This window comes from Nothobranchius furzeri, chromosome 18, assembly GCF_043380555.1.
Source record: "Nothobranchius furzeri strain GRZ-AD chromosome 18, NfurGRZ-RIMD1, whole genome shotgun sequence".
NCBI classification, from domain to species: domain Eukaryota; kingdom Metazoa; phylum Chordata; class Actinopteri; order Cyprinodontiformes; family Nothobranchiidae; genus Nothobranchius; species Nothobranchius furzeri.
Window position 1 is genome coordinate 20,263,923 of NC_091758.1, and position 25,286 is coordinate 20,289,208.

At 43.0% G+C, this 25,286-nt stretch overlaps 4 protein-coding genes across 17 annotated transcripts in view; 2 read left to right on the plus strand and 2 right to left on the minus strand.

Annotated features, from left to right (window-relative positions):
- syne1b (spectrin repeat containing, nuclear envelope 1b) overlaps positions 1 to 4,006 on the plus strand; it is an 89,002-nt gene extending 84,996 nt beyond the window's left edge. For 11 of the 13 annotated variants that reach the window (XM_054741769.2, XM_054741778.2, XM_015969492.3 and 8 more), the window contains 2 exons: positions 1,571 to 1,629; positions 3,672 to 4,006. In XM_054741769.2, the coding sequence (XP_054597744.2) occupies positions 1,571 to 1,629; positions 3,672 to 3,915 (303 nt within the window). In that variant the 3' untranslated portion in view covers positions 3,916 to 4,006. The remainder of the gene's footprint in view (positions 1 to 1,570; positions 1,630 to 3,671) is intronic. The other 2 variants (XM_054741776.2, XM_054741777.2) reach the window with 1 other exon arrangement.
- A 2,770-nt stretch (positions 4,007 to 6,776) lies between these two features.
- On the minus strand, positions 6,777 to 8,634 carry ccdc170 (coiled-coil domain containing 170). Its single transcript, XM_015969504.3, is given in 6 exon segments — positions 6,777 to 6,984; positions 7,081 to 7,252; positions 7,360 to 7,536; positions 7,760 to 7,977; positions 7,980 to 8,034; positions 8,259 to 8,634. Coding segments are annotated over 6 exon segments (936 nt in total). The 5' UTR covers positions 8,499 to 8,634; the 3' UTR covers positions 6,777 to 6,910.
- A 157-nt stretch (positions 8,635 to 8,791) lies between these two features.
- Positions 8,792 to 12,542, plus strand: rmnd1 (required for meiotic nuclear division 1 homolog). Of its 2 annotated transcripts, none has more exons than XM_054741786.2 (12): positions 8,792 to 8,853; positions 9,886 to 10,337; positions 10,413 to 10,518; positions 10,603 to 10,678; positions 10,825 to 10,864; positions 10,947 to 11,047; positions 11,129 to 11,235; positions 11,313 to 11,377; positions 11,464 to 11,540; positions 11,704 to 11,824; positions 12,177 to 12,293; positions 12,365 to 12,542. In XM_054741786.2, the coding sequence occupies exons 2-12, from the start codon at positions 9,912 to 9,914 to the stop codon at positions 12,395 to 12,397; spliced, it is 1,269 nt and encodes a 422-aa protein (XP_054597761.1). In that variant the 5' UTR covers positions 8,792 to 8,853; positions 9,886 to 9,911; the 3' UTR covers positions 12,398 to 12,542. The 2 variants fall into 2 exon arrangements, with proteins under 2 accessions (XP_054597761.1, XP_015824988.1); XM_015969502.3 differs by lacking the exon at positions 8,792 to 8,853 and adding an exon at positions 9,447 to 9,568.
- Positions 12,543 to 12,920: 378 nt separating this feature from the next.
- Positions 12,921 to 23,225, minus strand: akap12a (A kinase (PRKA) anchor protein 12a). The gene is made up of 4 exons (XM_070547048.1): positions 23,014 to 23,225; positions 21,216 to 21,315; positions 13,719 to 21,110; positions 12,921 to 13,645 (listed from the first exon to the last, which is right to left on the minus strand). The coding sequence occupies exons 1-3, from the start codon at positions 23,119 to 23,121 to the stop codon at positions 13,747 to 13,749; spliced, it is 7,572 nt and encodes a 2,523-aa protein (XP_070403149.1). The 5' UTR covers positions 23,122 to 23,225; the 3' UTR covers positions 12,921 to 13,645; positions 13,719 to 13,746.
- Positions 23,226 to 25,286: the final 2,061 nt, after the last annotated feature.

Sequence of the window (25,286 nt, forward strand, 5' to 3'; positions counted from 1 at the left end):
ATTATGAATGAGAAGAATACGATTGCAGAATTTTGTTGAAATTCATCATATCAGTCCAAATAAGCACATCGCTGCTTCTATTGTTAAAGGCCTTAGTTACCAAAGGCTTTCAATTCAATTCAAAAATACTTTATTAATCCCAGACGGAAATTGATTGGGGTAGTCATCAAAGTCATCAAAGAGTTGTTGTATATTACAATGACTGTTGGCAGGAAGGATCTCCAGTAGCGGTCAGTGTTGCAGTGAAACTGAAGAAGCCTCTGACTGAAGACACTCTTCCGTTGTCGGACAGTCTTGTGAAGAGAATGCTCAGGGTTGTCCATAATTTTCTTGATTCACTGGAGAATCCTTCTTTGCATTATCTCCTCCAGTGGTTCCACAGTCATCTCCAGAACAGAACCAGCCTTTTTTATTAGGCTGTTGAGCCTTTCAGGTCCCTGCTTCTGATGCTGCTACCCCAACAGACGATGGCTGAAGAGATTTCACTCTCAACAACAGACTTGTAGAAGATCTGCAGCATCTTGCTACAGACATTGAAGGACCTAAGCGTCCTCAAGAAGTGCAGTCTGCTGTGTCCCTTCTTGTAAACAGCTTCGCTGTTCTTTCTCCAGTCCAGTCTGTTGTCCAGGTGAACTCCAAGGTATTTGTATTCCTCAACCACCTCCACTTCTTCTCCCATGATGGAAACAGTGTTTGACTCCACCCTGTTTCTTCTGAAGTCTAAAATCATCTCCTTTGTTTTGTTCACGTTCAAGGTCAGATGATTGTTTCCACACCATGCCACAAAGCGCTCCACCAGCTCTCTGTACTCAGTTTCCTGTCCATCTCTGATACACCCGACAACTGCAGAGTCATCTGAGTATTTCTGTAGATGACAGGTCTCTGATTTGTACTGGAAGTCTGAGGTGTACAGGGTGAAAAGGAATGGTGAGAGTACAGTCCCCTGTGGTGCTCCAATGTTACTGATCGCCTGGTTTGATGTGCAGTTCTTCAGCCTCACAAACTGTGGTCTGTTTGTCAGGTAGTCTTTAATCCAGGCGATAGTTGAGGCCCCCACCTGTGTCTTTGGAGTTTCTGGCAAAGTACATCAGGCTGGATTGTGTTAAATGCACTGGAGAAATCAAAGAAAATGACCCTCACAGTGCTGCCTGCTTTATCCAGATGACAGTGGATTGGTTGAAGCAGCTGGATGATGGCATCTTCAACTCCAACTCCATGGCGATAAGCAAACTGCAGCGGCTCCTGATATGTTCTAGTTTGCTTATTCAGGTGGACCAAAAGGAGTCTCTCCAGGACCTTCATGATGTCATGATGGCCGTTCATGCACCACATTGTCTGATTTGTAGCTCTATATCTGCAATCATGAGTTAAAATTAGCCAGATTGTTTATTATCAAGGGGTATACAGAATCTGTCTCCTCCACATGTTCACTTATTTTTATTTTTATTTATTTTTTTGCTGCTCTTCTCTCATTTTTGGTTGTCTTTTCATCAGTAGCTTTGTGTTGATTTGCCTGGACTGAAACATACTTTCTTTCTTTCACCCCCCCTCCCCTGTTCATTGCAAACAGCAACGGGGCAAGTGTAGTCTGTCACAGCCTGGAGCGTCTGTGAGCAGTCCACACCGCAGGTACATTTCTGTTGGTTTCTAGCACACCCAGAAGATAATGGAACTCAGCCCATGTTGCACTGGAAAACCTATTCTTACTCACGCGCTCTAACGCAGCTTTTAAACAACAACAATGCCCTATTTCAGTTCATATCTCTAGTTTTAGTCTCAGCGGCTCATGACAGTGAATTCCATCATCTTCTGTCAGTCTACATGCTCTGTGTAGGTTAGAGGAGACGTCCTCACCAAAGAAACCATGAAAGGCCTCCTCCTCCATCAGTGTCCTTGGCTGCCTACTAGTGCTAACCGGAGGGTGCTGCTTAACACAGATATCTAACATCACTGCCTCGCTGTTGCTGAGCAAACACACACACACACACACACACACACACATTTTCCTTTTTCTCGCAAACTGCCAAGCAAATAAATGTCTGCAATGAACAATGGCAAGGCTGCAGTCCTCCTCCCTCTCTCTCTGGTGCTGTCACTCTACCTTATGTGTGATTTCTTCTCCGCTGCTGCTCTTCATCGTCCCTTTAGTCTGTCATCCGTGAGTCCTGCTGCTCAGGTATTCGCTTGTCACGTGGTGAAGGTTTTTTTTTTTTACAGACGTCAGTCTGTTCACGCCTGTGTCCAGCTTATGACGAGGTACTTGAGTATCTCAGTAAACTTAGTTGAAAATGACTTCGAATGCATCCTTTCATTGTAAGTAGTAAACTTGTGTAAAATTGTACCCCCCCCCCCCCCCTCCACCCCCAAAAAATGGTAGATTATTAGTAAAATTAGTTTGTGTTTGGTCCCCGGGATTCCTTGAAGTAATGCAAATCTCCTGCCACCATTTTAAACTAAGATCATCTTATATTGATAAACAACTAAGTTGTTGTTCTATGAACTTGTAATTAACATTGTTCACAAATTTCTGCATAATTATCAGATTTTTTTTATCAGTTATCTCACACAAACACTTGACACACTTTATCTCATGTTAAACAGAACCACTTGCTGCCTTTTTTGAGCTTGCTAAGGTCGATTAGATGTGGTGGCCATCTTGAATTGAGCTGATTCTAAAAGTTAATCAGATATAAATCTACACGTTAGGATTATTTTCTGTGAGTTTCGTTAAAATGAGTGACGACTCAGACGTAGAAACAGGTGATAATCGCTTGATCTCTGCAGATGAAATAAATGAGTATTTAGACTTTTGTTCAGCTTTAGCATTAAGGAGACAGACGACAAACATCTGGAGGTGTGTTATCTTCTGTAGAACAGAACGTCACACAGATGAGCAGATGTGTTATTACAGCTCATAAGTGAATAAAACTGGTTAGCACTGACACAGAAATCTTCAACAGGCCTCTAAATGTATAAATGAACACATCCTGCCTGGAGAGATTGCTGACCTGAGGAACATTTTCACTTTTATTCTTCATTCATCCTTTATGTTAACGCTAGATTTGTCCTTTTCCAGAATGGTTCCTTATAGAAACGTTGAAGAATCTGCTCCTGTCTTCCGTGCTGCTCCTGCCTCGGCATGCTTTGCACTTTTTCCAAACCTTCGGAGTTATTTAAAAAATCTAAATAAAGAAGCTGATTCTTCCAGCATGCGTGTTGTCTTTTGTCCTAACCAGTTATGCAAAGGAATGCCAGCACACTTGATGTACTTGTCTGGTGCAACTCTGCCGTATGTTTGGTGACCGTCTTTGTTACTGTGTCTATCCACCAGTCAGCATGTGGATCACAGCATTAAACGTCCTGATGTTGCTTCCAGCTGTGTCTGCCGTGTCTTAAAAACACAGCACCGTGCTTTTATCAAAGCACTGCCATCCAGTCCCTGTGCCCCTGATACCAGATCTTATTTGGATTGAAAGTAGTCAGATGAAACAATTACAGTAACTCTGAGAGGGACGTGGAATTAATGTTGGTTTATTAAATCAGAGTTTTCCATTTCTGTAGCAAAGACAGTTTAATGTGTTTGTTGTAATTTGATTAGTGTGATAGATGGAGATGTTCTGTTTGTATGATTAACTAAAGCTCTGTTTGTGTGTGTGCGTGTGTGAGAGCAGGTCTCCCAGCGGCGCTGGATCCGCTTCCTTCCCTTCTGATCCCAGGATGATGCGGGCTCGTCGGTCCTCGTTCTGGTGCCGTGTCCTATGTGTGGCGCTGCCTCTCCAGTTCTTCCTGCTCCTCTTAGTGGTCTTTGGCTTCCTGCTGCCGCTGTCCGAGGAGGACTGCTGCGCTCAGTCCAACAACTTTGCTCATTCCTTTTACCCGATGCTCAGCTACACTAACGGACCGCCCCCTGTGTAGGTGAGCTGCAGGAACATTACTGGAATCACGTTAAGAGCGAAAACTAAACTTTCATCCATTTTTGCTGCAGAAACATAGCTGCCATGTACACTTAATATTATTTTTGTGTAGCACGTAGGATCAAGCGTCTCACTGTGTCATTCTGTCAGTTTAATAAGTATTTTTGATGAGAAAATTGAGGGTTAGCTTGTGGAAAGCACCAAAGTTATAACAGAACCAGAATCTGCTTGGTCAAAACCCGTTTAATATAACTTACATTATTTTTTTACCTGTATTTTGGCATGTGGTTTTAAACTGCTTTTGTTAACGCTTCTCCATAACTGTGTCTGTGGTAAACAGTCTATTTTTAACTTGAATCATTTAAGTGTTTAATTATCAGATAAGAGTTTAACCTTTAACATCAGCCATCCACAGTCTTTCTACATCCTGCTTTTTATTTTGAAAAATATCTGATATCTTTGAGGTCAAAAAGACGACATATAGAGCTTTTGTATATTTTGTATGACCGTCACTTGAGTATGAAATGTATAACAGCCGCGGATTATTTAACGTGTGTATATAATGCAAAAGATTCATGTGACAAATCTATATGCAACTATCAGAAACAAGGAATGCCAAATCTTCATTCAGAGTTTTGTCTCTTTATTAAGTCTTTCTGGTTCCCTTTTTTAATATTTGATCAATGAGTTACTCACAGATTATGTTTAGCTTCTTATGTTCCATCAATCCATCTATTTTCACCCACCTTTCTGGGTTTGGGACGCGGGGGCAGCAGCCTAAGCAGGGAGGCCCAGACTTCCCTCTCCCCAGCCACTTGGGCCAGCTCCTCCAGGGGAAGCCTAAGGTGTTCCCTGGCCAGGTGAGAGACATAGTCCCTCCAGCGTGCCCTGGATCTTTCTTTGGGTTTCCTCCTGGTTGGATGTGCCTGGAAAAGCTCACCAGGGAGACATGCAGGAGGCATCCTAACTAGAAGCCCGAGCCACTTCAGCTGGCTCTTCTTGATGTGAAGGAGCAGCAGGTCTCTCCTGGATGATTAAGCCTCTCACCCTATCTCTAAGGGAAGCAGCCACCCTGCAGAGAAAACTTATTTCGGTCGCATGTATCCACAATCTCATTCTTTCGGTCACTACCCAAAGCTCGTGACAATAGGTGAGGGTAGGAATGTAGCCCAGCCAGTAAATGGAGAGCTTCGCCTTACTGCTCAACTCTCTTCACCACAACAGACCGGTGCAACATCCAGACGCAGCACCAATTTGCTTATTGATCTCACTCTCCATCTTTCCCTCACTCGTGAACAAGACCCCAAGATACTCCTCCACTTGGAGCAGAAACTCATCCCTGACCAGGAGAAGGCATTCTACCGTACAACAGAACTGCTCCAGCAAAACCGTCACGGTCTGATGAAGCCAACAAGACCACATCATCTGCAAAAAGCAGACACCTGATCCGCAGGCCACCAAATCTGATCCCCTCAACACCTTGGCTGCCCCTAGAAATCCTGTCCATAAAAGTTATGAACAGAATCGGTGACAAAGGGCAGCCTTGGTGGAGTCCAAATCTCACCGGAAACGAGCGTGACTTACTGCCGGCAATGCGGACCCAAGCTCTGACACCGGTCATATAGGACCTAACAGCCCATATCAGAGGGCCTGGTACCCCATACTCCCGGAGTGCCCCCCACAGGGCCCCTCCACGGACATGGTTGAACGTCCTCCAAATCCACAAAACATGTCTTTTGTACATTCATTCCGTGTTTATCTTCCTTATCCATTTTCTTGTTCTGATTTTAACACAGTTTAGTAAAAAATAGATTTTTTTACCTAGCCATCATCAGAGATCACCGGTGTTGGTGGTTTCACTTCCTTTTATAAAACATACGTAGGAGAAACTGGGCGCCAACTCAACACACGAAAAATAGAGCATCAAAGGGAGTGTGAGAGGGAAACACGTTGAAGACACACAAGAGCAACTAAATAAGAATCAGAAAATACAATAAAGAAATCAGCTGTAACAGACCACTGCTCAAGAGGACATCATGGACTAGGACAGCACAAGGATCCCAAACACAGAACAACAAAAATACAAAAGATGGGTCAAGGAAGCGACAGAAATAAGGAGACATGGGCACAAAACCATGAACAGAGAAAATGAAGTATTTACATTGGATCACGCACGGGACTGTGTCATCAGCAACCTACGATCCACACCTTCCCCACTATAAACAGTGTTGGTACCGCACTGATTTCCCTTCCTGCTATATGATGTATTTATTTTAGCTGATTAATTATATATTTGTTTCTGAATATTTAAAACAAAGTTTTGTATAATAGAGATTGAAGCGTGATGGTGGGGGCTTCAGAAGCAGAGGTAGAAACGGCCACAAGGGCATCCGTGTTCAGCAGGCCTCTCCTCGGTCAGTGCCCCCCAGGACACCTTTGGCTACATCGTAGCTCATCCCCACTAGCGTGTGGACGTGTGTGTGTGACTGATTATGTCGTGAAGCGCCTTGGGGGGTTTTAGGACCCTAAGAAGGAACAATACACATACAGGCCATTTATCATTTACTAAGAAGATGTTGGAGAGGAACTCTGTTGAGTTAAACCATGATGAAGCATAGTCACATGATGATGAAGATGATGGTGGTGGTGAAGGATCATTTGACTTCATTTGAAAAAAATGAAGCGTTGGAGTCCAGTTCTAACTTCTTAGAAACATCAGTCATTTTTTAAAAGTACTGCAATATTTTCTATTTTTCATGCATAACTTTATTTGAACACAACAAACATTATGAGCTGAATGCGTTCCTGGAGGGACCTTGGATCCAGACTCTTCTCCCCTCTACCTTGAGCTCATCAGCATGGGTGAGCTGATGAGCTCACAGCTGTGAGTTGGAGAGCTTCGTGGCTCTCAGTTCTCCTTGGAGATGCTCAATCTTTTTTTTTTCCAGCTTCCTGGTCTCTAGAAGAGCATTGTTTTCCTCCACAGAGGAGAGAAATTATTTACTCTTCTCCTCCTCAGAAGCTGGGTCTGAAGTTCTTTTCCATCTAGTAAGTTTTTCTGTGATTGTACCTAATGTGAATATAGAAGGATTTTTCCACAGATAAATCTTCCAATAAGTCTGCTCCGCTTAAAAGTATTTTTACTTTTTCATGCTGCAGAAGTGACCTTTTGCTGTAGGTTGAATGTCAGTCGTCTGCTCTCTTAAAGCACCTGCCTCTTGTCTGAAGAGTTGTTCGGCGCGTGACAGAACCAGTTTTAGCCTTATTTCAAAGCCAAGACCTTCAGCAGGGCTGTTGACCTTCATCGTCTCAGACAGCTGTTCCAGGAACTCCTCATACTGGGAAAAAATGTTGTTAAAACTTTATTAATTACCTCAATTTATACAAACAGATAAAATACTTGAAAAAGTCATAATTCCCACCCCTCATGTGTGACTTTACTCACGTGTTGCTTGCCGTGTTGTAGCAGGTCACAGTGCTTGGCTGCAGTCTGCAGCCTCTCCCTCAGGTCCTGGACTTGCTGCCCTGCAAGCTGAGCCCTCTGCAGAGTGCTGCACTGCAGCTTCGTCTGCTTTTCCAGCTCAGAGGCAGAATGTAGCCCAGACTCCATGTCTGATAAAGTCTTAAATGCAAGAACAAAAAAAGTTCCTTCATTTACTAACATGTCAGGATAGTTATGTTACTTTTAAACTATTTTATGGTGAAATACATCTTTGACACTCATTCTGTGGTTAGATTGAGTAATTTAACCAACAGTTATAACTTGTCGGACATTCTGAGAATATTGTCCCCCTTTCCTTTGGGAAACAAGTTCAACTATAAAAAAAATCCCTATGAGTTCTTACCTCATTGCACAATTTGTCCAGTTCCTGTAGAATATCACCCTTTGAGGGTGAAATAAAGCTCTCTGGCTTCCCCTGCAGCAGTTTAGCCACTCTTTCCAGAAACAGCTGAAGTTTTTCCTCTGCCGCCTGAGCCTTGGCCTGAAGATCCTCTACCTGTTTCTCCAAACAGTGTGACTCTCGCCTGGCTGCTTCAATCACTGTCCTGCTGGCTTCAAGGCTAAAGTCTGCTTCTCATACTCAACATTCCTCCTTCCTACTGCCAGACTTTCCGTTTCCTGAAAGGGTTAGGGTTGGTTCTGTCAAACAGGTGACACCAAAAGAAGAAAATGATTCCGTGCTGGAGATGAGTGTTCTTTTTCTAGAATTTAACAGTCCTGAAATTACATTTGATAACCATTAAACTAAGAAATGTAAAAATAAAATAATTAAAAATATATATATTTTTTTTAACCGCCCTTAATGTGATTGAGCTGAATTTAATTTAAACTGGTACAAGTACCTTTTTGAGTGAATGCAGATCTGTAGCATTGCTGACTACCTTCCTCCTCTCTTGGTCCAGCTCCTCTTCCAGCCTCAGCACCGTCCCCCTGCTGGCTTTACACTCCAACTTGTACGACGTCACACTCTCCTCCAGAACCGCATTTCTCATCTTCAGTCTCTCCTTCTCATTAGACTTGTAATTATCAAGTAAAATATTCACAAGAATATTAAAACATGTACAGAAATTATATTTTAACATGTATGTAAATAAAAATAAACAGACGAAAATATGTTTTGTGGGATTTTCATTAAAAGAAAATAGTTTTCTTGGGCTGCTGATTGAAATCAGGTGGTGATTAACAGGCTTCTCTGTGCTTCATGAGCTGCTGAACAGGGTGTGCATCATGTGAGCTTGAACTCTGTTGAGAGTTGTTGGGGCAGCAATCTGCCGCCGAGGCATCCAGCCTAGCGTTGGCTTTTGCTGCTTTTGATTATTCATAAAAGACACCTGGAAAGAGTAAAGATGGCAGTTATGGCTCACACAACATGAAAGAACCACATCAAGGACAAAAAAGTGCTCGGCAATCAGGAAAAGAGCAGGCGCTCCACTCGCAGTAAGCCGGCGGAACAGCAGTCACAGCGAGTCATATAGTTCATGTACCTATCTCATTGGTGTTCTGATCCAATTCCATCATAAGAGATATTGCAGGAATGAGGACCGACAGTAATTAGTTGTAAGCATTCCCTTGGCAACCTTAAACATGGTCTTTATGCGTTTCAACCAGAGGGGGCGCTGTAGTCGAGATCCACAAACCTAGGTCAGAGCTCCACTCTGATAAAAAAAATAGTCTATTTTCAGATTAAATGTAATGCACACAATCATAATTGTTTCAATAAGTCACAGTAGCAGAAAAAACAAATGCATACTTTAAATTTAATGAATAACAAACAACAATTGGTTCAATTTCCTAATGTTGGTCTTTCAGGTAACCCTTCCTTCCGTCAGAGCTTACCTTCATGTTTTAACTATAACGTGACATTGATGAAGATACTGGGCTCGTTCATATTATGCTAAAAAACTAAATATGTCTGACGGGGAACAGGAGGAGAGGAATTTATGCACGTTTACCTGCAAGACAATACTTCGGGTTAAACTAACCTGTGTACTTGCGTCATTTCAAACAGGAAGTGTGTATAAAAAAACTTTATTAGCAAACAACAAACGTGTTTGAAACACACCTCCATATTCTGTCATTCAGGTGGTCACGTTGTTTTATTGAGTTTATGGTTTTATTTTAACCAAGCTGCTCACGCGACACACATTTTACGGTACCTCAAATCATTTCAGCCCTCTTTTGTATTGCGTTGTTTATTAATACTGCTATTTTATTTGCTGCTAAGCTAACTGAAGGCTAGCTTTGGTTGCGCCCGAGTTTAAATGAACTGTGTTGTTTGCCCTCGGGGTTAATTTAATCTGGGCAAAGCCAGTAGTGATGGTACTCCAAACCAACAGTCATGCTCGTCTTAATTCTGAGTTTTTTAATTCTGGAATATGAAATGTGGTAAATCACTTTAGCTGAAAACTAAATTATTAACATTGTTTCTGCAACAACTCCTCTTGAATGTGACATGTTCTTATGTTTTAGCTCAGCTTTAGATCTTTCTGTGGAAGATGCTTCTCCGGACATTGTGGTCCAGACTGGGAGCTCAGTGGGCTGCAGACAGCAGACCAGTTTTTATTGCTACCTCAACCACCTTCTCCCAATTCTACAAATATGAACCAAGAAGAACTCAGACTGGATCGTTGATCTTCTCAAGGACCTGTCATTTAAGTGCTCCTCATCAGCAGCAGATGATGTCATATAATGAATATGATCCACCTGCTTTCTGGAGATGTAAAAGTCCAAACCTTCCTCTTTTAACTCACTCCGTGACCAACTGTGGAGTCGGACAGATGTGTTTTTATTCATCCAGCATTATAAAGTCTGTCTTAACACCCAGTTTAAAACCAACAACAGTTCCTGGAAAACGGGCCCCCAAAGGACCACGCACTAAGCAGCCGTCTCGGGCCAACCAACCTTCAGTTAATGAGGATCAGGTGATCCACCGTCCAGTTATGTCATTGGTGTTTTTGGTCTTTGTGCTGGCTTAATCCAGATGTGTTTATCTGTAGGACATGATGCAATGCATCGCCTTCGCTACAGCGGATCAGTATCACCTACCAACACTCAGCCATGACTTGATAAACCACGGCTTCCGTGAGGTTGATTTACCAAGAGGTATGAGTCAGAAAGATCTTTGCTTCTAGCTTAAGCTTGGAGCACTTTTTTATTTATTTTCTAGCTGTCATATTTTGATTTCAGATGCATCAAATGTGCTGGTGATCAGCACCGACGTGGCTGCAAAACCTGATGATGACGCACTCATATTTTTATTCAGGTAAAGATGAAAAAGTTTTTCAGGAGTTCAGTTTTATATTTTTTTAGTGAAAAATATGCTATTTCTCAAACTACTTTTCAGCCTTGGTCTAAAATCTGACTTTTTCTAAAATACAACTGCTGTTTGGGTGTTTTCTGATATTTCAGAGAGGGATCCGTGGTTTTCTGGAATGTTGAGGAGAAAACGGTAAATCTTCAAATTCCAAGATGAATTTCACTTGGATCACAACATTTCTTTGTAAAAGTAATTTTGAACTCCATCGCTACAGATGAAGAAGGTTTTGAGGTTATTGGAACATCACGAGATCCAGCCGTATGAAGTGGCTTTAGTGTACTGGGAGAACGAGGAGATCAACTACACTGTTGGAGAGTATGATAATAACCCTCGCTGTCTGTAATTTTTCATTTAAAACTTTGTTTGCTTTTAATATTTACATTTTCTCCTCCTCAGAGGGAACACAAAACTTGAACGGGGCAATTTCGTTCTCAGTGACCAGATGGCTCAACACCAGGCTGTTCTGGAGAAATTTGCTTTTTCTAATGCTCTCTGTTTATCTGGTGGGAACACAAACTTAATTAATGAAACAATATTTTGAACAGTTTTAGTTGGAGCCTGAATCTGTTTTCTCTTCCAGTGAAGTTGGCAATATGGGAGGTAGCTTTAGACAGCTTTGTCGAGTCAATTCAGTCGATTCCAGAGGTAAAGCATCCCGGGATACAGGCGAAGCGTAAGAAGTCGACCAGCAGATGACGTTATTATTTTAACCTGTAATTTTTTTTATTCAGACGCTAAAGTCTGGCAAAAGAGTTCAGCTGTCTTCTGCAGAAGTGATGCAGAAAATTGGAGAGCTTTTTACGTTGAGGTAAACTCAGTTTAAAATGCAGAAATTGCATTTCCCTCACTCACCATCGATTCAACTGTTGACAGAAGAACTTTTAACGCATTTCAGATCTGGTATTGTCTGTATTTTTATTCCAGGAGATGAGAAAACATTCAGCACTTGTGTTGTCACTCCTCTTTGACAGACATTGTATAAACTTGAGGTCCGACCTGCTCCTCACACCTGACTTCTACTGGGACAGAGAAAACCTGGAAAAGCTCTACGACAAGACGTGTCAGTTCCTCAGCATCAACCGCAGAGTCAACGTGAGTAAAAACGCTTCTGAGGAACAACTGAAGTCTTACAGATTCTAGATGGCACTTTGAACAGACTTAGCTTAGAGAAACAGAAACTAGTTTTGACCACATTGGTGAGGTAACCAGTCTGAGTGGAGTGTTGCTGCCGCCATAAAGCTCATAAGAAAGCATTCCTATGCAACATTACAGATATTTAATCACCTTTAGACTTAGATTAGCAGTTCCTGCAGAAGTACTAGGATTTTCCTGTTCTCAAGCTTCACTGGAAGCTATCTGTTAGAGCTATCTGCAGCAAATAAGACATTAATTATTCATAACCACAGAAGGTAAAGAGCTTGTTTCTGTAAACATGTCGTTTCAGGTCGTGAATGAGAAGCTGGAGCATTGCACTCAGCTGACAGACCTGATGAGGAGCCATCTGAGTGAGAAGCACAGCCTGAGGTTGGAGTGGATGATCGTCATCCTGATTACCATCGAGGTAAAAGACTCAAACCTCAGATATTTACCCGGTGTGAATAACAACACATCGGTTCCTTGTTTCTTTTAAAGGTCATGTTTGAACTCGCAAAGATGATCTTCTAAACTTCTGCTCCGAGAAAACGCGTCCTGCTGCTCTTCATGAAGGTATCCATTCTGGGATAAGACTTAGAATCCCAGAGAGGAGCTGCTCTCATTTTATTCTTTTGTTTTGTTGCATTGATGTTAATAAATTAATGTTTCAACAATATAGACGATTCAGTGATTCTCATTCATTAAATAACAAACTTGCTGGAAACGGGTATATTTACTTTTTTGAAAGTGCAAATTTTTTTGTTTTGATTTTCAAAATAAATTTTTGTTTATTCTTTTATAAAATATTTTGTTAAAATTTAGGAAAACTTGTACATTTAGCAAAACCCATGCATACAATCTAATGTGCATGTTTTAAGATTTTAAAATAAATTATTCACATATTTTTAAATCCTAAACACCAGGATGTGTTTTAAGCGACACAATAGTTTTTTTTTTTTTTTGTTTTGTTTCCGGGTGTTTCTCTGTAAAATATCAAGTGAAGCTGTTGTAAATATCACAAACAACACAATAAAGTTGTACAAGTTTGAATTCATTCAAATACAACAATGTTTATTTATTAAGACTCCAACAGCAGCTGGATTCATGATTTTATATCTAATTAGATTCTAAAATCTGAACAGAAACATGAAGAAAAATAAGCTTGAGTATTTATTTAAGGCTTTTTCTGATTAAGGCTTTTGCATATTGTAAATATTTAAAGTTCATTAAAACATCAGACACATTGTCTAGTTTGCTGCAGCATGCAGGTCTTAAAAAGCCCTTATTTTCAAAAGTGTAAAGAGTAGAAACCGATCAACTCGTTGAAGGAGTAAAACACTTTATCACGTTCTGATCTCCCTGTTTTTATTGTTCTTTATCCACAAGTCATAAAATGTAATAAATGCTGAGTAACGACACGTGTGATGCGTAGCTGTTACATATCTACAAACACTAGAAAAAGATAATACGGGCCGTGTCTGGGATTACTAAAGCTTTGAGATCAGGTAAAAAAGTTCTTATTTGGTTTTGTTTTACAGTAAAACACTGAAAAGTTAAAGTGAAGCTACTGAAAGTGATTAGTTGCCTAAGTCAGGTTTCACTGACGGGCTTTTTCAGGGTCATCGTGGTTAAAAGTCCCTCTTGCCTCAGATGACATCACTTCCTGTCTGTTTATCTCCACTCTTAATCATAAACATTAAACATTCACATATTAGAATAGTTTGAGTTACGCTGAAATAACATGGTTCCAGATGAAGACATGTCCTCTCTCTGTCCCACCTATGAAGACAAAGACATTGACGTGATCAGTGATTGGCTGATTTATGACTCCGCTACTGCTCTACAGATTTACCTCTGACGTCCACCTGGACTGGGTCGTATTAGTCCCAGTCCACAGAGGAGCTGGTTTCCAGGTCCTCGAGTGCAACAGCAAAATCTTCCCCTTCACTCTCGTTGTCACCGCTTCCTTTGGGTCTTTGTGGATCTCGTTGGCTTTCTTTGTCCTCTGTCTCGGGCTCGCGCACCATTTCTGGTTCAGGTTCTGCTTGTTGTAGCGCACCTTCAGCCTCAGCGGGTTTGTCCACCATGTTTGTGGAGCCCAATGTTTCCTCTTGTCTGTAAATGTCCTCCTCAGCGTCCAGCCACACATCCTGATCGTTCTCCTCTGTTGACTCCAAAGGTTGCTTTGCTCTTGTCTCGCTGAGGATCTCCTGTGTTTGCTCTGCAGCTGGAAGCTCCAGGCTTTCTCCTTCTGTCGACTGGATAAGTTCTGGTTCTGCTGCTCCCACCGCTTGGGCAGCAGTAGTCTGTAGCACTGGCCGACTTGCTATCACTGCTCTTTGTGTTGATCGTAAATGAGCTGCTGGTTCTGTCATTTCCATTGCCCGAGTGACTTCGTTCTGCTCTGTCCGTTTCTCAGATGTTTGTGTTGCCTCTCTTTGTGGTTCTGGTTCTACGGATTCTGCTGCCTGAACAGCAGCTTCGGAAGTTTCCGTGTGTGTTTGCACCTTTGCTTGTCCAAACTGGATGTTCAGTTTGAATTCTAAGGAGAGGCTAGACGGAGACTCTACGTTAGCGGTGGATGAGATCACTCCTGCGTTCTGGGAGGTTGCTAATCCAATGCTGCTACATGTAGCTATCTGGCTTTGGGTTGTCTGAGGTCCTTGAGCTTCTTCTGCTACATCTCCTACTTCAGCTTTGGTTTCTTTAATTTCATCTTCATAATCGTAGCTGGAGAGAGCCAAACGCTCTTTGATTCTGGATGTTTGTTTGTGATCTTCAGAGCAGCCTTGATGGTGAGTTTTAGAACGATCAGTGATGACAGCAGCCTCTTCCTCATGTCTTTCCATCACCATCTCACGTCTGATCGGCCGATCTTCTTCCTTGTTTGATTCATTTTCATCCATCTCACCTCCTCCTGTCACATCAACAACCAGCTCAGCGGACCCAGCATCTCTCTCTGATGACTCATTCTTCACATGTTCCATAATTTCTTGAACCGTCACTTTTATCTCCTCATAAATCCCGTCTTCGTTGAGGTCACCTGTGGCTGAGAGGTTCTCTACTTCTTCAATGCTTTCGTGGCAAACATCTATGACCTCTTTGACTTCTGTAACCCCAATCTTGATTGCTGTTTCGACGGATCTCTCAACTGATCTGATATCAACATCCACCACATGAACCTGGACTCTGGGGTTCTCCTCGCTCTCCACCAAAGGAACGTGCAGCATCACAACCACCCTGCTCTCCTCTGCTGTCTCGTCCACATCATCTCTCTGTAACGGCGTCGCAGTCTCCACCACGTCATCGACCTGTGTGTCGCTCACCATTCTGTTGATGAGAGGTTCATGAACCAGAACAAACTTCTGAAGTGAGACATCTCTCATAGTGTGTGTGACTTCGTGAGTTATGTCATCCTGATCAGTTGATGCCACCTTCAGCTCATGATCTAGAAGTTTGCCCGTTCGCTCCAGCCCTACGGTCTGCTGCAGTTCACAGAGATTCACCTCGTGAGTGGGTTCATCTGAAACTTCTGTCTTCTCCTGACGAGGTTCTGGGGTTTTCTCAGGACACATCATTGCTTCTACGACTGGAGCATCTCCTGGTTCCTCGTTGACAGAAGACACGTGAACTGCTGTCAGTCTTTGTAAGTCCTCTGCACCTTCTGGGAGGTCTTCGCCATGCTCAGCCTGAGCGTCAAAGGGAAGACTTTCTATTTCCTGGTCCTTGTTTGTCTCTGAAGCTTGATGCAGCTCTGAGCCAGCTGTGACAGCGTTATGTTCTTCTCGTTGAGGAACAGCTGGGAGGAAAGTTTGCCCTTCAGGTTCCGGAGCCGGACCTTCCTCAGCATCTGGTGCAGCTGGAGGCTGAGCTGTCTCCACATCAGTTTTGGTGATGTCTTTAACGTGAAGTAATGAAGCTTCTGACTTGGCTTTAACTTCTGTTGATTGTGTAGGATCATCTGTAACTGTTTCTATTAATGGAGATTTGATTTCCTCTTTAGGTGTTTCAGGACTTCCTGCTTCTGAAGCTAACTGAGGAGCTACAGCTTCAGGTTCTGGAATCTTCTCTGTTTTAGAATTGTTCTCTATAGTCAAAGTTTCTGGTTCCTCATTGGTTTCTAAATCTTCTGGTGGAACCGCAACCTCTGATGTTACTTCCTTTTCCAGGGGTTGATCTCCACTTTCCAGTAAAGTGGAGTCTTGTGGGATTCCTGAAGCTCCTGTGACTACAGAGTGTTTGGTGTCTTTGGAATCCTCCCTCTCAGGAACATCTGCTGGTGGTCCTGTGTTTCCTGGCTCGTTGGTTTCTTCACTGAGAGAGTCCACCTGTTTCTGTCCACCTGTATCTGATGCAGCCGGAGAAACACTTTCTAGAAACTGTACTTTGTTAAACATTTGAACGGCATCAACCTGGGACTCTAATGATGGTGTTCGTGTGGCTTCTGATGCAGCCATATCTTCAGTGAGGTCCATTTTAGCTCCATCTGCTTCTGGTTCTGTGTTTTTCTGCTCATTCGTTTCTTTGGTGGGAGGTTCTACCAGTTTCTGTTCATCTGTATCTACTTGAGCTGGTGAAACAGTTTCTGACGCTGATACTTGGGACTCTGACGTTGGTATTGGTACAAAGTCTTGGTCCATTTTTGCTCCACCTGCTTCTGGTTCTGTGTTTTCTGGCTCTCCAGTTCTTGTTTTGAGAGACTCTTCATCTGAGATCATTACTTCCTCCTTAAAAAGATGACCTCCATCCTTGAGTGTTTCTGAAGTTGGTGCTTCTACAACTTCTTGGTCGGTTTTCATTCCATCCGTTAGTGGCTCGTTGGTTTCTGGCTCACCAGGCACTTTAGTTAGAGTCTTTACCTGTTTCTGATCACCTGTCTGTGCTTCAGCTGGTGAAACGCATTCTGAGAAGGAAACTTCCTCCTGAGGCTCTGATGTTTTAAGTTCTCTGGTCTCAGCACGCTCGGTTTCATCTTCATCCGTCAGTGGCTCATTGGTTTCTGACTCAGCAGGTCCTTCAGTGAGAGAGTCCACCTGTTTCTGATCATCTGTGTCTACCTCAGCTGGTGACACACTCTTTGAGAATGATACGTCTTCATGAAGGATTAGAGCAGCATCTTCATCAGACTCTATTGTTGGGGCTGTACGTTCCTTGGTCTCCTCAGCATGCTCGGTTTCATCGCCATCTGTCAGTGGCTCATTGGTTTCTGGCTCACCAGGTACATCACTTAGAGAGTCCACCTGTTTCTGGTCACCTGTCTGTGCTTCAGCTGGTGAAACACTTTCTGAGAATGAAACTTCCTCCTGAGGCTCTGATGTTGGAGCTTGTACAACATCTTTGTCGGTTTTGGCTCCATCTGTCAGTGGCTCATTGGACTCTGGCTCAGCAGGTCCTTCGGTGAGAAAGTTCACCTGTTTCTGATCCTCAGCAGGTGAAACACTCTCTGAGAATGATTCATCTTCATGGATAATCTGAGCAACATCCTCGTCCAACTCTGATGTTGGGGCTTTAAGTTCTCTGGTCCCTTCAACGTGCTCGGATTCATCTCCATCCACCAGTGACTGATTGGTTTCTGACTCAGTTATTTTACTGAGAGACTCTACCTGGATACGTTCATCTGTGACTCTCTCAGCTGTCTTTATAGGAACCACAGCTTCCTCTGGTTCTGTTAATGAAGCTTGGAGAACATCTGGTTCTTCTTCAGCTACAGCTCCATCTGGCTCATCGGTTACTTCAGTGAGAGACTCTACCAGTGTGTGTTCATCTGTATTCACTTGAGCTGGTGAAACACTTCCTGAGAGTAATTCTTCTTCCTCAAAAGACTGAAGTGCGTGTTGTTGGGACTCAAGTGTTGGTGTCTGAACAACTTTTAGTTCTTCTGTGACGTCAACATCTCCACCATTAGCTCCATCTGGTTCTGACTCATCAGTTCCTTTAGTAAGAGACTCAACATCTGAGATTGTTACTTCCTCCTTAAAAGGAGAATCTCTCTCCTTGTGTGATTCTGGTGCTGACGCTTGTTCTTGATGATGTTTGGCTCCATCCATCAATGGCTCATTGGTTTCTGACTCATCACTGATTGTACTGAGAAACTCAACCTGGTTTGTTGCATCTGTGACTATTTCAGCTGATGTAATCTCTTCTGAGACTGATACTTCCTTTGTTTCTAATGTTGGACCTAGTAGATGTCCCGGTTCTTCAGTTGTAGCTCCATCTGGCTTTCTGTTTTCAGGTATTTCCATGAGAAACTCAACTTGTTTGGTTTCTTCTGTATTTTTATCATCGGATGCAGTATTCTGTAAGACTAACACTTTATTTGTGGATGTGTCTACGCCCTCGTCTGGGTCCAACGTTGGAGCTTGTAGAACTTCCGATTCTTCTTCACTTGGGTCAGATTTAGCTCCAGTTGTTTCAGGATCTTTCTTCCCTGGCTCATCCGTGACTTTAGAGAGATCTTCTGTTTGTTCCGTCTCCTCTCCGTCCTCTAAGGATTGTTGTTTAAGTGATTTAACTTCTGATGCTGCCAGTGTTTCCAACTTGTTCAACTCAGGAAGTGGTTCTTCACCCTGCTCAGAAACATTCTGCATGGTCTCACCGGCCTCTTTTATGAGAATTTGGACTTCTCCTCCCTCAACAGCCACATGTGAGGGTTTAACCGTGTCGTTTTCTTCGGGGTCTGTGTCTTTCTCGTTTGGCTCCATCACATCTTCTTTGGGTACATTATCTGTAGATGCTTGTTCCTCCACTAGTTGGCTCTCATCACTTATTTCTGATTCTTCGAGGTTTTCCTGTAACTCTGAAACGGTGACCTCACAAACCTCGTCTGCAGCAGGCTCAGCAGTGTCGAACTCCTCTGTAGAAATCTCCGACACAATTTCTATTGAGAGAGCTCTGCTGAGCTGAGAGACGTTCTCCGTTTGGGCGGTTGCAGGCTGCTCATTGACAGCATCGATCTCCTCAGTGTTTAAGCCCGTTTTGAGGGCTGTTGCTTCGGATCGCCGGTGGATTTCTAGGAGTTTTGGCTGGTCCGTTACAGATGATTCCAGTATCTGATGTGAAACAGAAAAAACAACTCTTTCTGGACTTGGTTCCTCTGAGCACACTGGGACCTCTGCTGATCTTACGGAGATGGTCTGAGAAACCTGCTGCAGTACTGTCTCTGTGTCCATGACGTCGTATTCCGCTGGTACGGGTGTTGTATCACCAGAGGTTTTTGATGAGTCCGTTAACTGGGAAACAGCAGAAATCATCTCGGTTTCATCTGCCTGTGCAGCGTCTCCTGGCTCTGGAGCGGTTATGGCCTCGGACGTGATCTCGTTCAGGTCCTCTGAGATGGTCTCGTCTCTCCGGGTTTCCTCAGCGATCGAGGCTGGACTGGGTTCTGTCAGCACACCCTCCTCTGGAATATCACTCAGCTGCTGATGATTACCGATCGAGTCTGAGCACTCATCTGGTTCCTCATGTTCTTGTGTTTCTTTGCTCTCTGGGATCTCCTTTGCTTCACCGCCATGAACTAGGACCTCCTCTGTTTTCTTATCAAGGACACCCTCTCGGAGCGCGTCTTCTGCTTTCTCTGTAACGCTTAGTGAGTCTCTCTGAAGCTGAGTCTGAACCGATGTCTCTGCTGTATCAAATTCAGACAGTGGAACCACAGCAGGTGTCTCAGAGTCTTCATCTCCTGAAGTGACTTCCTTATCAGCCTCATCAGACGATACCTGGTCGTGCTTTTCAGCAGACCTTCTGTCTTTTCTTCCTGGCAGGATTTTCTTTATGGAGAAGGAGGAATCATCTTGAGCTTCGCTGCTGCTTTCATCCTCATCTTTGACTTTTCGTTTGGGGGTGACAAGCTTTTTAAACGATTTCCAAGTTGACCCTTCCTCTCCCTCAGGAGATGACTGCTTGGGGGATGATGCCGGAACCTCTTGCACCTCGTCAGAGGGTCCTAGAGGAACCTCTTTGGGTTCACTGTCCAGTTTTTTGTCTTCGTTACCTTTCTGAGGCATTTCATCATCAGAGTCTGAGGTCTTTCGGCTTCTCCTCCTTCCAGATCTACACAAAACAGCTTCCCAAGACACGGATGAGTCTTTTCTCTTTTTTCCTTCTTCTCCACTGTGATCCGATGTTTGTTCTCCTTCACCTGGTTTTGCTCCATCAACTAGACCAGGACTTTGTCCCTCTTCACTATCCACAGAAGGCCTCTTCACACGTTTTTGAGGAGTCATAAGTTTTTTGAAGGAAGCCCATGCCCCGTCTTCTCCACCCACTACCTTAACAGGTGGTTGTGATGGAGTTTCCTCCTTCTGGTTGTCTGCTGACTCAGTAGAAGACAGCAGGTGATCAGAACTGTGTTCTCCAGAGTCTGACAGCTTTGCATCACTGGACCTTCTGCTTCTCTGCTTTTTGGAGAGCTTCTTTAAACTGGAGCCAGACAGGAGCCTTTTCAGGGGACTGGCTTGAACTCTGTCCTTTTCTTGAGAGTTCGGTATTTCGTTCACAGCTATGGAAGCAGGTTTAGCTTCATCTGTAAGGTTCTCCTGTTGGTGTTTTTCAGCTGTGGCTCCTTCAGTAGCAGGAGGAACCTTCTCCTCTGCATTTGGTTGCTGACCTTGGTCTGTTGACTCGGCAGTCACGTTCTCCCCCATGTCTAACAGCTCTTTCCCGGGTATGCTATCGTCTACGAGGCTCTTTTTCTTTCGAAAGCTAGAGAAGATTCCAGTTGTGAAAAACTTTTTAAACTGGGTAGCAATCTCCTTCCCATCGGGACTAGTGGGAGACGATGGACGTGCTTCCTCTTCAGGTGCAACGTCCTCACTGGCTGGTGAAGCTGTTCCTGCATCCTTCTCCTTGGTCCCTGTTGTTTCCTCCTCTGGAGGCGTAACGTCTGTCAGTGTCTTGCAGGTTGTTGAGTCATCATCACCAGCCTCCCGTGCTGTGTTCAGATCCTGTTGATGGTTCTCTGCTGTTACTTCAGGTGAAGAATCCTTGATGTCCTCCGATTGCTTCTGCTCCTCCTCAGGCTCGTGTCGTGTTATTTCATCGCTGTCAGCAGAGCCTCTCTTTACTGTGACTTTTAGGCCAATGTTGCTGAAAAACTTCCTAAAACTTTCATTAACATCGTTCTGCTTGGCGTCCACTTTGATCATTTCTTGTGGTCCAACTTGATCAGCTTCCCCCGGCAGCTCAGTCTCTGCTGGTGTTTCTTGGTTTGTTGGTAGATCTGAAGCATCTGTGTCTGCAGAGACAGCTAAACAAGAAAAGGGTTTCATCATTATAGTACGCTTAAATGAAACAAGTGGTGCTTCTGTTGAAGCATTGTTTAGATCAGTAGAGATGTAGAAATTAAACGTACCTTCCACTGCAATCTCGTCCTCACAGAGATCATTAAACCCTGCTGTTGAGTTTTCTGCTTTTCTGTGGATCTCCGAGAGCTGCCCGTTTGTTCTGAGAACCTGAAACAAACACGTGAGTTCTTCATGCATGAAGTCAACAATAGATCTGCCTTTAAATTCATTTATTCATCGATCGCAAAGAAGTTTCTTTATCTATCTACAAGGGGAGTAAAACAGCTGATCAGAGGCTTGTTTTAATGTGAAAGGAAACAGAAAATGTCTGTCTGTGATCACTGGAGTTCCCTGCCTCCTGAATCCTGTTTTCTAAACAAACAATACAATCCAGTCTCTGCTGGTCGAGGGTGCTGGCGACCTTTCGCTTAACTGTCCTAATTGCCTAAATCTCAAGTCCATGAGATGGATTAGTGCGGAGTCTGAGCCGGGTTTAGGGAATAAGCAACACACGCCAGACAAAGATGTGGAGCAACTTTCTAAAGACATAAATATAAAAAATTACATGAGGAGATGTTCCTACAACTGTAAAAACACTAACATTATGTGCAACTTCATGTGACATCACGATCATCAGTTGGCACTCAGGGTGTGGATGACTCTCAGCTACTAATATTAGCCTAATAACGGTGAAATTACAGACTTAGGGCCATCTTGAGTTAGGTTGACCTTAAAAAATAATGATAAAGGTGTTGCACAACGAGCAGCACTTGGAGTTTCTGATGATGACGACGCTAAACTGCAGCCACTCCAGGTTTCAGCTCAACAGCAGCTAAATTTATCCAAATTACTGGAATTTCGTTGTTTAAGTCAGGTCAGCCATCTTTAATTGACTCCAAGAGTAAATTAGTTGCAGAAGTACACCCATGGAAAACTTTATTAATGTTTCATTAACAAAAACGCTAACCGTATAAAATAAATAAAACGCTTTTTTAGAATTATTCTCATGATCTACATGTAATTTTAATAGCTGCATACTGAAATTCACCAGATTTAGAGAATTATACGATGCCAACAGGACAAATGTCATAATATGATTATAACGTGTTCATTTCAGTTGTCAATTTTAAAACTCTGTTGATTGAAAAGTTATGGGTCATGGGTAAGCACAGAAGATATTTGATTAATTCCACAATTTATCTAGTATAAAATAGTTTTATTTGATATTAAATCCAAATTTTTCTCCCTTTGCACGACTAATGATGAAATACTAAAGTACATCATAAAAAATACTTTTTTTATGTGGAGCATCAACTTCCTGCACAGAGCTGTCAGTTGGACTTCCTGTTGAACCAGAGCAGGTAATGATGCTGTACACAAAATAATCAATGGTGCCTTCTGCTGAGTGCTGCGAAGAGGAAATTGTATCCCTCTCAGGGGCTTCAGACTGACTTTAGTGAATTAAAAATCATTGCAACAGTCATGACACAGAGTCAGCAAGATGTTCAGAAGAAAACAGTTTTAAAAGGTCAAAATTCTTAAAATTGTTTTATCATTTTAGGGGGAGACATGGCCTCGTTTTACTTTAAACATGTTGCCTAGAGAGCCAGGCCATTTTAAAAGGCAGATAGTTAGCTTGTGTTCTGATGGATGCATCACTTTTAAAGGACAAGGAGTTTTCTTTTAATGGATGAGCTGGCAGCAGCATCCTCACTGTCCTGACAACAAAACTCAGCCTCAGCATCTTCCCAGCTTCTTTTCCAGCTGAATCTCTGCAGCGTTTATAAGCTCTGGAATCAGAAAGAGATCCTAACAGGATGAATCACACGTGCGTTTTTTTCTCTCGGGATTTAAATCAGTCGATACCTTATCAGATAGGTTTTGTTCAGGTTCAGCATCGATCACTTCTCTCTCTTCCTCCTCCACTGCTGCATCGCTTTTTGCCTCCCGTTGCGCCGACTGAGTGTCTCCCATGACGATTGGGTCTGCAGTGCCTCAGAATCCAAACAACCATAGAAGTGATGAAAATATCCCACAAGGAGAGAAACAAGCCTGCAGCTCTGTGAGCCGAGAGGGAAGGTCAGCTCCCCAATGCTGCAGCCAGGATGTTGGGAAACTAGTTTTTTCTTCAGCAGGACTCCTCCCTGTCAGATCACATGAAGCTAAACGAGCCCAGTCCGGCCGGGCTCGCCCCCCCCCACTGAGTGCATCAGAGATGGAAAGAAAAAGCAGAGAAAACAGCTTCATGGCTGATGGATGTCAACACAACAAACTTGAAGCACAATTCACACTAGGCTTAGGGTTAGATTTTTAAGAAGTACTTTATTTAGCTAAATAGTTAACAGCTGCTTTCTTTTGTGCCTATAATTTGATCATTTGTTGCTTTGTTGGACCCAGGGGTGTCCAAAATGCAGCCTGTGGGCCATTTGTGGCTCGTGCATTGATGTTGTTAGGTTCCTGGATCCATTTTTTATGGTAAGAATTTCAAATGAGATGCTTGGTTAAAGGTGTGGAACACTGAAAAAAAATTTCAAACTGATTATAATTGATCACTCTGACTTTTTCATGCAGACTGAACATGAACACAGTCTCCTACACCTATCTCCTGCATTAGCTTCTGATAGAAAACAGACGATGAAACTCTAGGATTTGAAAATCCTGACAGATCTATGTCACACTTTCACTTAACTCATTCACTGCCAGCCCTTTCCTGATCAGAAAAGTCCTTCGCTGCCAGTGTTTTTCAGCGTTTTTACTATTTTTTTAAGAGTCACAGAACGTGCGCAAGGATGATGTCAACGCCAAAACTACCGAAACAAAGAGGAGACTTACCTCTTACATCAGATAGAATCTGCGCGTTTCGAGCTTTATCCGTTCTTTCATAATCCGTTGTCGAATTGTGATTGGCAGAAGCTTTTCTGGTTCGCACCTCACTTTTTTTTTTTTTACAGCAGCGGCCTAAAATAATCTCCTAACACGTCGATTTTCTGCTTCCTGGTCACATGATGTGTGACGCACGCGGATGAAGATTGGCGTCAGAGCTGGGATGTTTGTTCTCACGGTGCGGGGGCTCGTTCCGACGCCCACACAGTAAAAAATGCTAATGACAACTTTAGACATTATTGGCAGTAAATGTGTTAACATTCATGGACTCATCTTGACTTACGACGAGGAAGGCTGTTGTTAGTTTAGCGTCCAGGAAACAGCAGAGAACCTCTCGGCTAGTAGAAGCTAGCTGTTAGCATTAGCAACTGCACCACATGACAGAACTTCTCCTGGCTTGTGCTATTTGTGGAGATAAAACATCAACATTGCAGAGCGAACAAAGTCAGAGTTGGAGTCGCGCTTGTTATCCAATCAGAGGTGAATGTCCAAATATCCCAAATCCTGCCTATGATCTGGCAGTCTTCTAGATCCTTAACCATGGGCTTTTTGTACCCAGAGCACAACTTACAAGGCGTTCATTCCTACTAGAGACCAGCTGTCTGAAGCTCTCCTCTGATGTGGCAGTTTTCTTGTTCCTTAAACTGGTGCTCCAGAGCTCTGTTGGGTTTAGGGCACCAGTTAACAAGAATGCATGGTGTAATAGTTATTATTCATATAACACTGAAACCACTATGATTTAGCAGCTTTTACTACCACCTTAAGAAGCATGAACTCATCAGGCACTTTTCTTCAGTTTAACTGAACTTTATTAAAGTTTGCTGCCATTTTTTTATCTCATCCCTTCATAATCTGACTGCAGCACTAATTTCTAACTGGAGTAGACCATTGCAGCCCTTTACTTCGTTGCAGATCTACTGTTTGGAGTAATTTTATGACTCTGGTCAAAGCCTCAGCTCTTAGACGGATGGACTCATATTTGACTCTCAACCACTACAAGGTGTTCAGGTGTTGAAGCTGCAAACAAGACCAAATCATCACCTCTCCACCCCCGTGCCCGGGTGTGTTTTCTACTGATGTGCCAAATTAATTCAATTTTTGTCGGTTTTCTCCATGCAGCATCCTGCCATGGTCAAGTCACGTCTTCAAGAAATTAAGATTGATTTAATATGAGAGAACACGAGTTAGGTGAAGGGTGAGACAAAGAACGGTTCGAAGGATCTTTCATGGCGGTTAAAACGAAGAGTCGGAGTACC

Bases quoted from the DNA above. Each gene is read 5' to 3' on its own strand.
- akap12a (XM_070547048.1), bottom strand. From the start codon at position 23,121: ATGGGAGACACTCAGTCGGCGCAACGGGAGGCAAAAAGCGATGCAGCA. The intron at 21,316-23,013 runs GTATCGACTGAT...TGTTTGTTTCAG, and splicing joins AACAAAACCTATCTGATAAG to GTTCTCAGAACAAACGGGCA. The intron at 21,111-21,215 runs GTACGTTTAATT...TTTCTTGTTTAG, and splicing joins GGACGAGATTGCAGTGGAAG to CTGTCTCTGCAGACACAGAT.
- rmnd1 (XM_054741786.2), top strand. From the start codon at position 9,912: ATGCTTCTCCGGACATTGTGGTCCAGACTGGGAGCTCAGTGGGCTGCA. The intron at 10,519-10,602 runs GTATGAGTCAGA...TTTTGATTTCAG, and splicing joins TGAGGTTGATTTACCAAGAG to ATGCATCAAATGTGCTGGTG. The intron at 11,236-11,312 runs GTGGGAACACAA...TTTCTCTTCCAG, and splicing joins TAATGCTCTCTGTTTATCTG to TGAAGTTGGCAATATGGGAG.